Source organism: Bacillus rossius, chromosome 13 (genome assembly GCF_032445375.1).
Source record: "Bacillus rossius redtenbacheri isolate Brsri chromosome 13, Brsri_v3, whole genome shotgun sequence".
Classification (NCBI taxonomy): domain Eukaryota; kingdom Metazoa; phylum Arthropoda; class Insecta; order Phasmatodea; family Bacillidae; genus Bacillus; species Bacillus rossius.
Genome location: NC_086340.1, coordinates 9985083 through 9999750, shown reverse-complemented (window position 1 = coordinate 9999750; position 14668 = coordinate 9985083). Strand labels below are relative to the sequence as shown.

The following is a 14668-nucleotide window of genomic DNA, read 5'->3' as shown; positions in this document are numbered from 1 at the left end:
CCCTCGGCGAACTCTTAAATGCTTTTCGTAAGCAGACCCCACTCGGATATCTTGAGTAGTTTTAAAATCGCGTTGTTTTTCCTGAAGCTCTGCGCACCGTGTGTGTGCCCGGGTATACGGCATACGGACACATGGGAAATGACAGTTTTCTTCTTGTGTCCGCCACAAAATAATTTTTTTTTTGTTAACGCGTCATATTTTTTTATTGTTTATTTTCACGACATGGCATTTTGGTGACAAGACATTTTGTTCTAAGTAATAAATTGTTTTGTTTTATGCGGTAAAATATTTTGAGATATTATCTTTGAAAGATTTGTACAATGGGAGTGCATGACTTGATGTAAGCTTTTGGACATACGCCATTGCTAAGCACATGTATGTCTGTAGAAGAAAACTACAAAAAACCAAAAGACAAAAAACACAAATGAAGCAAAAATTCCTGTTGTCAACAGGATATATATACACCACATAATATTCCATAACAGGAATATGGTCAACAAATAAAGAAAAACAAAGAAAAATGGACTAAGAGAACGAAAAAAACAACCCACAAATGATGAATTGAACCCCAAAAAAATTCAGCACAACAGTTGAAACGAGACAAAAACACAACAAAACGAATATATATATATAAAAAAAAAAACACAATAGTTTTCCAAAACAGAAAAACAAGCGACGTTTCTGGAACTGCTATCTGCTCCCGTCCTCAGGCAGAGACGCACATGGTACGAAAACACAGGTGCGACTCTGACAACAGCAATTTTTGCTTAATTTGTTTTTTTATAGTTTTCTTCTACAGACATACATATGCTTAGCAATGGCGTATGTCCAAAAGCTTACATCAAGTCATATTTTGAGATATTGACAAAAATATACTATGGTGGCCACATGCCTTTTTCCCCCCCCTATGATGTTTGGTAGAAAGCTTGATTTCAGTTTACGCTCTTAGTAGGTAATATGTTTACTATGTACATACGTGAAACAGCGTACAGCGCTCCGGAAGTTAAGGCGCCGTTAAAAACCTCTGAAGATTCCTTGAAAGTGTCCGGTTACGAATGGCATTAAAGAGCCATTGTACTTGTCTACACAAGTTTCGTGTCGGGGTTTCGTCTTAAATTTGCATTCTTTTTAGACAATGAAAAACTAATACGAGTGTTCAACGAACTTTTTAGGCATGAATAAACCCATAGTTAAAAAATAAAAATAAAAAATAAAAAACCCACGCTTTTATCGTTCAATGAACTAAAAATTAAAAAAAAACTTTATAATTAAGTTTTTTGTCCAACAGTGAATAATACACCACAACTCTGTTTAACTAAAAGAGTGAGGTGCTTGATATCATTTGTCCTAAATTTTTTATCAGTAATAACAAAATGATTTGTAATATATTTTATATAACTAATTTTTAGGATATAGTAAATCCAAAATTTTTAGGGTATTGTCATTTCGTAAAATTTAGGATACTGTCATTAATAAACTAATAACAATAATGAACTTACAATTAGTAATGGGATGCAGGATATCATCTGTCTTAAATTTCTGTTACTAATTTTAGGATATAGTCATTACGAAAATAAAAGAAGAGAGCACAACACTATGATAAAGCTTATTTGTCTATGTGTATTCTACCAAAGAAAATAGTCTACATAAAGACATAAGTGCAATACTCGTGATGGAAGTAACTATGAAATATCAGGGCCTATGCAATATATTCCTACTACTAGTAAAATTTTAAACCACGACAGAGCTGAAAAGTTTCATAAAAAATTGATTGTCTGTAAAGTCGGTTTACGGACGATAGTTTAACGTGACGTCATAACAAAACATTGATGAAATGATTGATCCAGAAGAAAATGAAATATCCAATTCGGCCTGAGACGTAATAGGTTTTTGCAATCTAACCATTTAGGCATTAAAAATATGTTATTCTTTGATGAAGTAATTTTTTTTTAATTTTTCTATCTTTTGTATGATAAAATCTACCTCTGCATACTTTTATGAATAAAATTGAATAATTTCTATTGAATTATCACTATTTTGTATGGATACAAAGAAGGAATAAAATGAAATCTACAATTTAATTGATAGATTTACTTTTATCTGCATTCATTAATTCAAATATGTTTAATACTTTTGTAGTGTCGCGCGGTGCCGTATTTATTTTTACAAGTACAAAAATGAAGGATTAGAAATAGTTTTCCTCGAACTCGAGCACTTAACAACTTCCAACTACTGTACTTCAGTTCATCGAAAACGGCGTTCTGTATTCAACCCCCACACCAACTTCCTACCCCGGGTGCTCTATTATCCGCGATGATGCAGTATCTCACAGAACTGTGTCGATTCCCCCCCCCCCCCTCCTTCATTTGCCGTGCGAGATCGAAGCTCCTTTCCCCGGAATCAGCGGACCAGGAACTCGCCCACGCACGAACCACCGTGGCTTGCCTCTCTATCCGCCGAAGAGCCTATGATGTACATTCTGTATTGCACACACCCGAACAAGCCCGAATATCTACCTTCGGCCAACTTCGTCAGTTTTTTTTTTTGTTCATTACTTTACAAAATAAATGTGCCATAAGCAGAAACCCATATATTTCATCACTGGGCGAACAAGATCCAGAGTTGCATGGAAAATATAAAATGCCAAATTCAATCTTGGCTCACAGACCGCCGTAGTGTGCTGTGGCTGGCTGAGCGATCGGCCAATCAGTCTCCCGCGAGTTGAAACTTAAATTATAGACATTAATGAATAATTAGCTAATTCAAAATGGTCCGAAGCACGCAGGTGTAGGTTCGGCTCCCGGGAGTTCACTGCCTGTGCTGTTAGGGCTGACTCCCTATGTACGATGGGCATGGCCCGCCTGGCAGGCTTCACCTCCAGTGCCGGTTGTGTTTCTGAAAGACATGGGATTTTGAATTACAAGCTTGCAACAAATGCCAGAATGCGAATAGGTCTTGACTTAATTCACCTGTAACTTTATACACCGACAGTTCCTCTATATTTAACTAGTAGTATAATAGTAGATATTAGAGATTTGTAAATTAGTATTAAGTCCTAGATACTAAGTAATAGTCATCAAAACTATATATTTATAAAATAATAATAAAAAATCTAAAAAAAAAATTAAAAAAAATAAAAATAAATATTTTTAGTTCTTATTTTAGTTTTATTTAAACACTACACGTCCATCCCTGAGTTGGGTGTTTGCATATTTTGTAACGAAATGCCTAGTTTGTTAAGTCATTTATCTTTTTTCTGTTTTAGTTTCTTAGTTTTTTAGGTGCTGACTGGCGGCGGAGTGAGTGGTCAGTGCAACCACTCACCACCAGGGGCGCTTGCGTCCCTGGTCACTAAATACAGTTCTGGACAACAAGAAAGGCGGACCACGAGTCCAAGTGCCCAACCCCCGCATGGTAGACTCTTTTCTACTCTGTCCAACACTTCATCCAGACCATCCTCTGTCTCCTGTAAATTCCTACACGTAATGCATGCCAATTTGCATCCCGCATGAATGTGCCCAGGGTTTTCCCTGTGTCTATGCAGGTTTTACCTGGGCCCAACCTATCTCTAGTTATAGTCTAGATTTAAGAGTGAGGGGAGTTAGTCATGGCGCCAATCGCTGCCATGGCTGGCCAATCCCCTCCTAGCACATGATGCATGCGACCCTCTCCTTGCATGGCTAATCCCAGCATGACTAGGCGTATAGGCTTCGGCCTGAGACGCACCTAGGTCCCTCCCTAACCCGGACCCCTCCAAAATACACTTAGTTTTAGTTAGGTTAAGAAAAAAAAAATTACTTTACAAAATTGTGGATGGTTGGTTATGTCAGGTTAGTATCCTATAGCTACATTAAAAAATTACTGTCAAATCATTTTAATGCCGACGTTGGCCGAAGGTAGATATTCGGGCTTGTTCGGGTCTGTGCAATACAGAATGTACATCGTAGGCTTCCCCTCTCCACGCGCGCAAGGCTGGGAAGCCTTATTTTCACAGACGAGAGAGCCAAACTCCCGATCGTGCATCTTCGGTTTTTTTTTTTTTTTGGTTCATTGTAAATAAATATGGTGGTGTTGATAAAAAGGGAAAGACCATTAAACAAGGCAACGGTATTTATTTGTACACCGCCATAATTTTCCGTTTGACGTGTGTCCGTGAATGTTTATTTTGGATAACTCGTGATAACTAATGGTCGACTAGGTTAGGATTAGCTACATTATAAATACTTTAAAACATTGTGGACGGTTGATTTGGTTAGGATAGCTACATTAAAGATACAGTGAAATCATGTAAACGGGTTCCTAGACCTGGATAGCTACATATTAAATAGTTATTTGCTAAGCAACCATAAAATGATTTTACAGTATTTTTTAATGTAGCTATACTTACCTAATATAACCAACCATCCACAATGTTTTAAAGTATTTATAATTTAGCTAACCTATCCTAATCGACCGCAAAATTTAATGCCACACCGGTTTATACAATGAGATAGAACGGCGTATGACGTATGAGTAAGCTACATCCCAAATAAATACACCTGTTGTGGTACGGAAAAAAAAAGCAAGCATGAACTTCGGGGATCTTCGGGTGTAGCTCTCTCGTCAGTGAAATGAAGGCTTCCCGCGCAAGGCTTGTCCCCGAGGGCCGAGGCGCAGTCATGCCAACTCCTACAGAGTGTTCCCCCTAGGACCAACTTCAAATCCTCCCTAAAGTTTTCATTGTACAACCTGTTCGAGAGCTAAAATTATTTTCTCTTGAACCTTAGATTTCCTTCTTTTGTTTTTTTCCTGCCGAAACAGAGCATAATAATTTTGAAAAATAACATTCAGGTTCTACAATTTTATATATGTAGAATTTCATTTTGGTTTAAAGAATACATGTTTACTAACCTTGAAGTTCTGGATCGGTCTCCCAACATTTCGTATATTTTTGCTGATATATAAATATATTTTTTTGGCATTATGGAAAAGATTTGAACACGAATAATTAATTATTATTCTTTTTTTTATTATTCCTTGGCACCACAAAAACATAAACGACTTACTTTGCAATCCAATAAAACTCGCGAGTACACAACAAACTAACGGACACACCCTCCTCAACCAGACAACTTACAACGTGAAAATGTTGAACGGTAAAAGTCAAAAACGGAAATCTCTTGTCCAGCAAGTTGTTGTTGGTCGTAGTGCGAAATTCAGCCACCAGCGCCACTTGTGTTGCTGTTTTTTTTTTTTCACCTTGTTTTCAAGATATACACTTTAATTTCACGCCCTCAAAAAATTTCTTAAATAATGTACCCGCTAAAAATATCGCCCTAAAAAAAAAACCCCCATTACATCTTGGTACACCCTAGATTTGGAGGGGGGGGGGGACCCCCAAGTTGACATTCCTGGGCGCAACGCACTCGGGTGTGCTCCAGCCTTCGACCAGCAACACTGTGTGAGAGCTTTGAATACATATATACTGTATAGAAGTCGCGAGTGGATAGGATTTACTCTACGTTTTTCAGGAGCGTATGATGAGCAGCTTGGGAACTTCACCGCTGCAGTGCGCTGCCGTAACGCCCTGTATCGTCTTAGGTTGTTATTTACACGTTAGAGCGCAGCACTGTCGCCCGCTGTCATTCCCGCACCCCGCACCCATCATTCACTGCAGCTCAAGGTCGTTCAAGGGGAAGGGGAAGGGGTGTTTGAAGAGTTAGACACTTGTCCGATAGGGACCACCACAAGTCGATGCCCTAGAGATGGTGGCGATTGCGGCGGTGAATTAACCAACTACCTCAAACCGTATGAGAAATTTTAACCTGGGCTGGCGACTTCTATATAGTATATATATTCAAAGGTGAGAGAGGATGAGAAGGGGGAAGGGGGGGGGGGTTGAAGGCGCGCAGAATCTCGTCGAGTGTCTCCTAACAAGCCCGGGTCACTTCACGCGACCGCAAATTCACGCCAACGCGCGCAGAAAAATAATTTCTATGCTATTAAAAAAGTATTCTTTGGATACCAGTTGCCAAAAAATAATTAACACTAAAATAAATACATTGCTAATTGAGGAAAGAGACATTCTTTAGCGCCGCATGCGAGAAAACGAACAAAGCAGCATTCGCCCAAGCGTTAATCTAAAAACCTGTTTTGAGTTACTCTTTAATTGTGACTTTGAACTAACATTTTACAACCCTTACAGTTGATACTATTAAATTTTATAACTCGGAGATTCTTATACGGACATACGGTACTGCCGAGTCCTCCATAATCTTGGTCATCGCGTCGCCCTTAAGAGGCTCAAATAGTCAGGGGTGTAAATGTGTCAGCGAGGCGCTGGTGTTTATAGCGCGGTGTCGCCTCTGAACTGGCGCGCAGTCTTCTCTTCGTCTCAGGACAACTGTGAAGTTTGAGCGGTAACCATAACATTCCTTGGTAGAAAAAAAAAATGAATATAAAGGTGTGATTAAAGTTTCCTGGGTGCTTATAAATCTGTACCTGGTGTTTCACGCAAAAAAAAAAAAAATCATCCTGAAAACACCCTTCTGGAAATACAGTCTGAAATGGACACAGAACTACTAATCCACCCTCAAAACGTGTTCAGAAACGCTTTTGGTTAACAAGACACCACTCTTGATATCTTGAGCAACTTAACCAACCGCGTGGTTTCTTCTGAAGCTCTGCACACCGTGTGCTGGTCAAGACGCGAAGGCAAAATTCTTTCTCGAAAAAAACCAGCGACGTGGAAAGTCAGTTGAAGAACGGCAACACTGGTTCCCGGAAACAGGGGGGGTCGAGGTCGAGGTCGAGTGGAGGGACGACCACTCGCTCGAGGTGGCGAGGTTGTTTGCCGAGCGAAGAGGCCCTTCCTCCCTCCCTCCAGAGCAAGAGAGGTAGCACTCTAGTCGACGGGAGCAGCTGTATCGCGGCCTCCTCTTGTCCGGAGCGCTCTCTGCCCTGTAATGAACCCTTCCCCCCCCCAACACCCCTACAAGTATCCCCGGGGCCGCGCTGCAGATTGGCGAGGTCCTTCCTCCTGTAATAACCACCCCCTGCCCCCAGCCGCGGAGACCTTGCCCCGACTGCACTTGCTCACGCGCCAAGACTTCGCTGGAGTCCGACGTCAACGGGGTCGATGCTAGTTAGGCACGTTCACGCGAGTAGATGGAAAATGGGAAACCTGGGACAGTGCTACTTTCTTGTGGGGACTACGGCTTGATGGCTCGTTGGCTTGCCAGTCGTGAGGAATCGGCCATGTTCGGGCGTTTCTACAGCTCGTGGACTATATGATCAGGACCTCGCTAGTAATCTTGGATGACTCCACGTCCGCCATCTTGGAATACACAGTTTTTTGAAAATCTTTAATTATTGAGCTAGTAATTCGGAAAAAAATATACTAAAAAAATCATCAAAAAATTTTGCTTGTTAAAAATAAATATTGATTCGATTGATTTTTGTCATTGGTCGATGGAAAAAAATTACAATTTCAGGTCTAAAACCTTATTTAATAAAAAATAGTAAAACAAAAAAAAATTATATTTCTCATCCACCGGCCGTCAGAAAGCTACCGATGCCATCTAAGCCGCCATCTTGGAAATTCGTATTTTTTCCCCCTAGATATTCAAGAAAAATTCCAAAATTCATAAAAAAAAAAGCTTGTAAAATAATGAATAACTCGGTCGATTTCCGTCCTTGTTAAGATATTTAACTGTTAAAAAAATATAATTTAATTAAATTTACAAAAAAAAAAGGTTCGAGCAACGAAACAACAAAATTACAAATAAAAAAATTATTACTTAATTTCTACAAGATCAAAAATATTAGCAAATTTCTACCGTTTCTCGATTTCTGCAATCTTCTTAGAGTACGAAGCAAGTCCTTTGGATGCCTTGACACGTGTTTTTCAGGGCAGATCTGCACGACAGTCGATAAACCAGGCGCGTCCAATCACCGGCCAGGCACATCCAATAGGTCGTCTAGGAACGTCAGATACATCATCCGGTTGGTCAGGCTAACACGACCAGTTGCTGGCAAGGTATGCCCAGTCCGGTAGCCACAGTCACGTATATTCAGCGTTCAGGCATGCATTTAGCATACAGACAGACACGTTCAGTTTGTTGGCTAGAGACGACCAGCTAGCGGTTAGGCACTTCCAGTTTGTATGCTAGTCAGGCTAACACTATCAGTTGATGACCAGACGCAACCAGTCGATGGCCAGGCACATCCAATTGTTGGCTAGTCACCTCCAGTCTGTGGCTAGACACATCATTTGGTCGGTCAGGCTAACACCCCAAGTTGGTGGCCAGACACTTCAGATAGGGTGGACAGAAACATCAGCCGGTCGGTCAGGCTAACACCCCAAGTTGGTGTCCAGACACTTCAGATAGGGTGGACAGAAACATCAGCCGGTCGGTCAGGCTAACACCCCAAGTTGATGGCCAGCCACGTCTATGCAGTAGCCAGGAACGCATGTACAGTAGGTGGCCAGACCACATACAGATGGTAGCCAGGAGTATCCAGTCAGTAGCCAAGAGGAATTTTTATTTTCGACGACACTCAGCGAAAATTTTAAACAGATAATTCACAAAGTCATACGCGTAGACCAAGCGTCTCCAAAACCACGAGGCCAATAATGTCCTTAGTACAGACTTGTCGATACTCATTCGTCCAAAAGGAAGCACATTTGGAAGCACACATAAAAAAGGTGGGGTAGCCCATTAAAAACAGGAAGCACCTTTTAGCGAAAAGGACGCAGTTTTGGACGAAACTTCAACTCAGTAGGATACGATCTCATAGTAGGGATACGATCTAGTCACAGGGATACGATGTCGTCGCAGGACACATTTCCGTTCATCGACTTCCGTTCAATTATCACGAAATTATCTCATAAGTTATTCCGTATACCGAGATATAAAATATTATAATATGAAAATAAAAAAAAATTACAAATTCACGCGTAGTATCAGGGAAGAAAAAAATTCACATACAGGATGTTCGTATAAATGAATGCTTAGCATAAAAAAACAAACGAAACCACGTGATGTATTTTTTTTTCTAGTAACCGGGTAGCTGGCGCAAGAACACGCAGTAATATTTCACCCGCCCGGAGGCGCTGCGATGCGTTCCGGCGGGAGTGATTCATATCTCGCCCGGAGCCCGGAGCCCGGAGTCCGGCTCCTTTACCCGGAACACGCCTCGAGATACAGCCCGTCCCTGCTTCCGGCGCCGGGAGGCCCCGCGGGCAACCAACCGCCTGCATCGACAGAGACGCGGGGGAAAAAAAAAAACATCCCTTCTGCACAGCAAACACAGCAGGAATTAAAAAGAAGAAAAAAAGGCGCGTGTACTTATTAAAAGTTAAACTTACTTTGGCGTAATAAACTAAAACCTAATTTTAATTTTCCATGCAAATAATTAAAATAAAAAAAAAATGACTGGAGTGATGTTATACAAGGGCCGGCGCGTCCATATAGGCGAACTAGGCAACCGCCTAGGGCGCCAAGTAGCTGGGGGCGGCGCAGCACGACACATAACAGCTCATATAATATGTTTAACGATTATTGAAACTGGAAGAAAATGGATTTTTGTAACAATTTGGAATGTTTATATTGATATAAGTAATTATTTAAAGTCCACGGTGACCTGTTTATGATTTGTAATAAGTAAAAAAGTTAAAAAAAAAAAAAAACACAAGCCTGCTTCCTTTTGATTGTTGACAAATTATTAGGCTTACGTGATGTATTTTGAGGCAAGGAATTTTTTTTTTGGGGTATCCTGGCCCGGGGGGGGGGGGGGGGGGGGCATTAAGGTTTTTGCCTAGGGCGCCAATTTACCTTGCACCAGCCCTGGTTATAAATACGGTTGGTAAAATAAAAATTCAGTCAAATAAAAAAAAAAGTCAAATAATCCAGATAAATTTTAATTCATAATGAAAATCATTAAATATGCTGAAAGTTAATTTCAATTTAATAATTTAATTATTTGTCAAATCATATTGTAATAATTTATAATGCAAATAAATTACACATACGGGAACATAACCTCACTTCAATAACATGAAAAAAAATTATAAAAACAGAAAACAACTAATATTCATAATAAGTAAATGTTTTTAATGATATGTACCAGTATTCAATTCCAATCTCTAAAGTAGACGATTTAAAAGCGAATATATATATTTTATTTGAATATTGACTTTATTCTTCATCCTGTGAACATTTCGTTGTATGGTTCTCGCGCATCGTACAAATTCACTCTCATCGTTTTTTCATAACGCGCCTTAAGAAGTGTAACTTCTAAAAAATCTATTTTATTCCCACCTCGGTGACTCTCAATTGGTGGCGACCGGATTTAATGGTTTTTATTATTAGTCCATTTTCGTTTTTAAAAAATAATATTTCGGTATTATTGTCATTATTAAAAAAAACTGTTTTGTAATAATTATTATTTTGTGTAATGTTGATATGCTGTATTTTTTTACGAAAAAATAATTTGTAATAAGTTTAGTCCAAAAAAAAAATAATAAAGAACAACAATAATTTGTATTATAAAAGTGACTAATGACAGATGCACAATCAAAAAAATTAAATTAATATTTCTGATTAATGACTTTATTACGAACTATGTATGGAAATATTGACATTCCTTACATTGAAAATATAAAAAGATTTTTTTTTTTTTTGTAATCTGAATTAGATTTTGTTTAAACGCTGCTTACTTTAATGATTCAATTTGCATTTTGGTGTTATATTGAGTTATATGATGTACTGAGATGCTTTTATATTTTATTTCGATTTTATCGCAATTCACCATATAATATTTTCCCTATCATTTGGATGAATCTCTAATGAAAACATGTCGCAATGTTTATGTCTTTACTAGCTGATGCACTTGTACTTTGCTGCAGCATTCTGCAGAGGCAGTTTTGGATAAACAGTTGGTCGGGGCGGAAAAGCGTTCACCATGAGAGGGCTGGGCTCTTGGACGCTAGGTCCACTTTCATATTTTAATCGCATCTGGATTTTGAAAACCAGAGGGGGCAAGCTCCCCTGTTGGTGCGTGGCTACTCTCACCCACCCCCCTCCTTCCGTGATTCCAGCAGCACCAAAAACTTGAGAAGGAAGAAAACAAACAAACGTACACTGTTAGAAATTTTTTGGACTTTCAACGGATAATTCACCTTAAATAAACGAAACGTTCGAAATTTCAGATAACAATGGGCTTCATAGAAACAACGCAGTATGAATTTCGATTCCCACGTTTTGTTTATTCGTCATGAACCACGTTAAAAACACGTGGAAGCAATAGGAGTGTTTTTTTTTTTGCAGTATACATGAGAGTTTTTTTTTATATTTTGTTTGGATACCGATGTTATTCTTGTTTAACGTAAATGAACTTCCCTCGTCGGAAATAAATATGCAAATGAAGGAAGCAAATAGCTATCGAGGAAAGAGTCGAATTTTGTTTTGTTGATTCGTCACCATATCAAATAGTTTTCTTACTAAATTCACTGAAATGATAGTGTGTTTTATGCATATATATATATATATATATATATATCTTAAAGGGAGAGATTTAAACCTTCCAAAATACGTAAAAGTATCCGCGAATTTACGAAAGATAGCGATAGAGGTACGAAGGTCTCTGGTATAATTCTTCACCACAGTTATTCGTGGATTTAGGGTGAGATATGTCTACCTTCCCCCCTCCCCTCCCGCAGGCGCTGGTCACGCCGCGGTACCTGTTGGGGAGAACCTAAGATGCACATAAAGTTCTGCCATTCCCGATTACACCCGAAACAATTATTCACCTTCGGCCAAACTTCGAGGTTTGATTTATTTTTACGCAGGGAAAAATGAATTCAAATATTAAAAGTGGTCGGTTAGGTTAGCTACATTAAAACACTACGGACGGTTAGTTAGGTTGGTATAGCTACATTAAAATAAACAGAGAAATATAAATAAAGCCGAGGTTGGCCGGAGGTGGATACTCGGGCGGGCGTGTTCGGGCAGGCAGGGACAGGGACAGAAGGACTACCTGTTGAGCTTCCTGATGGCGGACTTGAGCGCCGGGAAGTCTGGTCGGTCCGCAGCCTCCTCGGCCCAGCATCGCCGCATGATCTGGACCACCTCCTCCTCGCTGCGCAGGTTCTCCAGCGCCGGCCGGAAGGGCGCCTTGCCCCCCGCCGCCCCGCCGCCACGCACCTTCTCCACGATCTCTGCGGCCGGGAACCACACGTCACTTAGAAACAAACAACTTAGAACTGTCACAACTTAGAAACGTCATAACGTAGAAAGTTTTAACTTAGAACTGTAACAACTTAGAAAATTCTAAGTTATGTGTTTCTAAGTTATGACAGCACCCCTATGCGGCCAGACACGCGCTCTCAGCGACCACCACCACTCTTCATTACATTACAACAGTTCAACTCACCGTCCACAACATCTATTTTCATTAATTCATTACTATTCGAGTGTCTCCAGACGGCCATATCCTTTAATACATGCAGGCTATTAACAAACACATACATAAAGTACAGACACAATTACAATAATAAGCATATGACAACACAAACATAACATATGATAAGGACAAACACTAAAAATAACAAAGGAAACACAAAAAATAGCATAATCATTTCTAAATTAATTTTGCCTAATATAATGAAACTAATGATCAATATAATGGTAACTTTACTACATTAAAATTAAGAATTCAATTTTTTTTCATTTAATTTTGAATTTAAAAAAAAGGCTCTAAATGTTTTTAAACAATTTTTACAATCATAGGATTAACGTTTTGGACAACTCGTGGTTTCTGTAAGTTGTTCGAAATAATTTCGATTTCCGTGTTAGAAATATCAACACTTTTAGTTCACTCTCCACACTGGAGCTCGGCCCGACAGTGGCCGTCTCCGCTGTTCGTTTCTTGGTTCACTCGGTCCCAACACGCTGCTTCGCACTACTCGCTCTCCCACGCACGAAGCCCTCTCGTCGCCCGGCTATCGCTCGCCAAAGGGATCACTCTTCCTCGTCACTTCACTGGCTTTCACCGGTCTCTCACTCGCTCGCCGGTATCGCCACCAGGCTCCGTCACTCGCTCACTGAGATCTGCCATGTTCCGCTCTGGAAGGTTCCCGTAGCCCTCGTAAGAGACACGTCCCGAAAGTCCAAGAACACTGTCGTCCTAGTTACGACTCTTTACGCCGCGGTGCTCTCGGGAGGCGCCAATACTGTTTGTAAAAGCGCGGGTAGAGGGGGCGGGGTAGAGACGGGCCTTACCCGAGTCGCAGCGAGGTTTCCCCGGAGATAAGCGTGGATAACGCGCCGCTCCATCCATCTCTGGCCGCCTCGCAACAATATATGCATACATACAGACTGGAAATAATTCGAGAGACCAGCGACCTCTAGAAGGATAGACTCCACGAACCTGAAAAGAACTTGGGGAAAATGTAATCTGTTAATTTGCTTTTGGCTTGCGATACCTGTTCGTTGGGACACGCGATTATATCGAAACGGCCTTTGTTCGGTGTATTTCATAGTCCAGGGTCATCCAGATAAAATTTGGCCCAATTGTAGAAGCTGCACAAAGGTGTCTTATAAAAGAATACGTGATTTTCTCCAATCTAATCATAGTACATTACATTAAAATTACTATTTTATTATATACTAGCTGAAGTGACCTACGTTGTAGGACTTTTCTAGGTGTGAAACGGTAATTTTTTGTTTTAAATCTTGGGTAGACAGTAGTTTTCTACTTATTCTGAACGTTAAGTGTGAAAATTTAACTACAGCGGCACCAAATTTTCGCTTTAAGGGATGGAAAATATAATCTGTGACCTTGCTCTTGTTTTCAAAGTCAAGTGTGCACAATTTCACCAAGCTCTGAGTTACAATATATATTCGTAAAAAAAAAAAAAAAAAAACCTATTTTAAATTATTTTTTACTAGCTGTTTGCCCGATGGGAAAGTATTCGATCCTCTTTTATGAAGAATTATCATAAACGCTGATACAACTGAATTTTATTTATAAACATCGATTAAGTATTATCCAGGAAGATTTAATTAGTGGACGTTATTTCCGGCCGATAAACAGCCATGTTATTTAAGTTGTTTGCGTTCTACATTTTGAAGTACATTTCGGTTTGGAATCGTTGCCAATTAAAAATTTGTTAAACGTAACGTTTTTATCCATGGTGAATTTATTATTTATACCCACTTTAAATATCAGACACATAGCTACGATTGAACCTACAAATTCCAACATTTAGCTCGTAATTTAGAATCCGCACACAAATCAGAAGTGAAGATATTTAACTTCATACATGGCTTGCACTAGTTCATGTAGTGCTAATATAATCTATTCCAAGTCACCATAAAATGGCTTTACAGTTAAAAAATATATTCATAAATTGTAAATAAATATTTGTATACTCATGCAATAGCAAAAATTAATCAGAAACACATCAGAATAATCTATCTCCGAAATCTTAAACCAAATAATTATTCCATTATATCTTTTATTTAATGTTTCGTGAAATGTTACTCTAAATATCTTATTACTTAAAATGATACTAGTAATTCCGTATTGCCTACTCCTTTCGTACTACATCATAACCTGCTTTCCCAACGAAACATTTTTTTTTCTCGCGCCAACAACACATTCTACTGTGCTCTGATTGTGCTTC

At 39.5% G+C, this 14668-nt stretch overlaps 1 protein-coding gene across 1 annotated transcript in view; it reads right to left on the bottom strand.

The window, feature by feature from the left end:
• The window catches only part of LOC134538593 (atrial natriuretic peptide receptor 1-like), a 302281-nt gene that overhangs the window by 47872 nt on the left and 239741 nt on the right, over window positions 1–14668 (bottom strand). The window contains exon 15 of the mRNA XM_063380019.1: window positions 12019–12199. Within this exon, the coding sequence (XP_063236089.1) occupies window positions 12019–12199 (181 nt within the window). The remainder of the gene's footprint in view (window positions 1–12018; window positions 12200–14668) is intronic.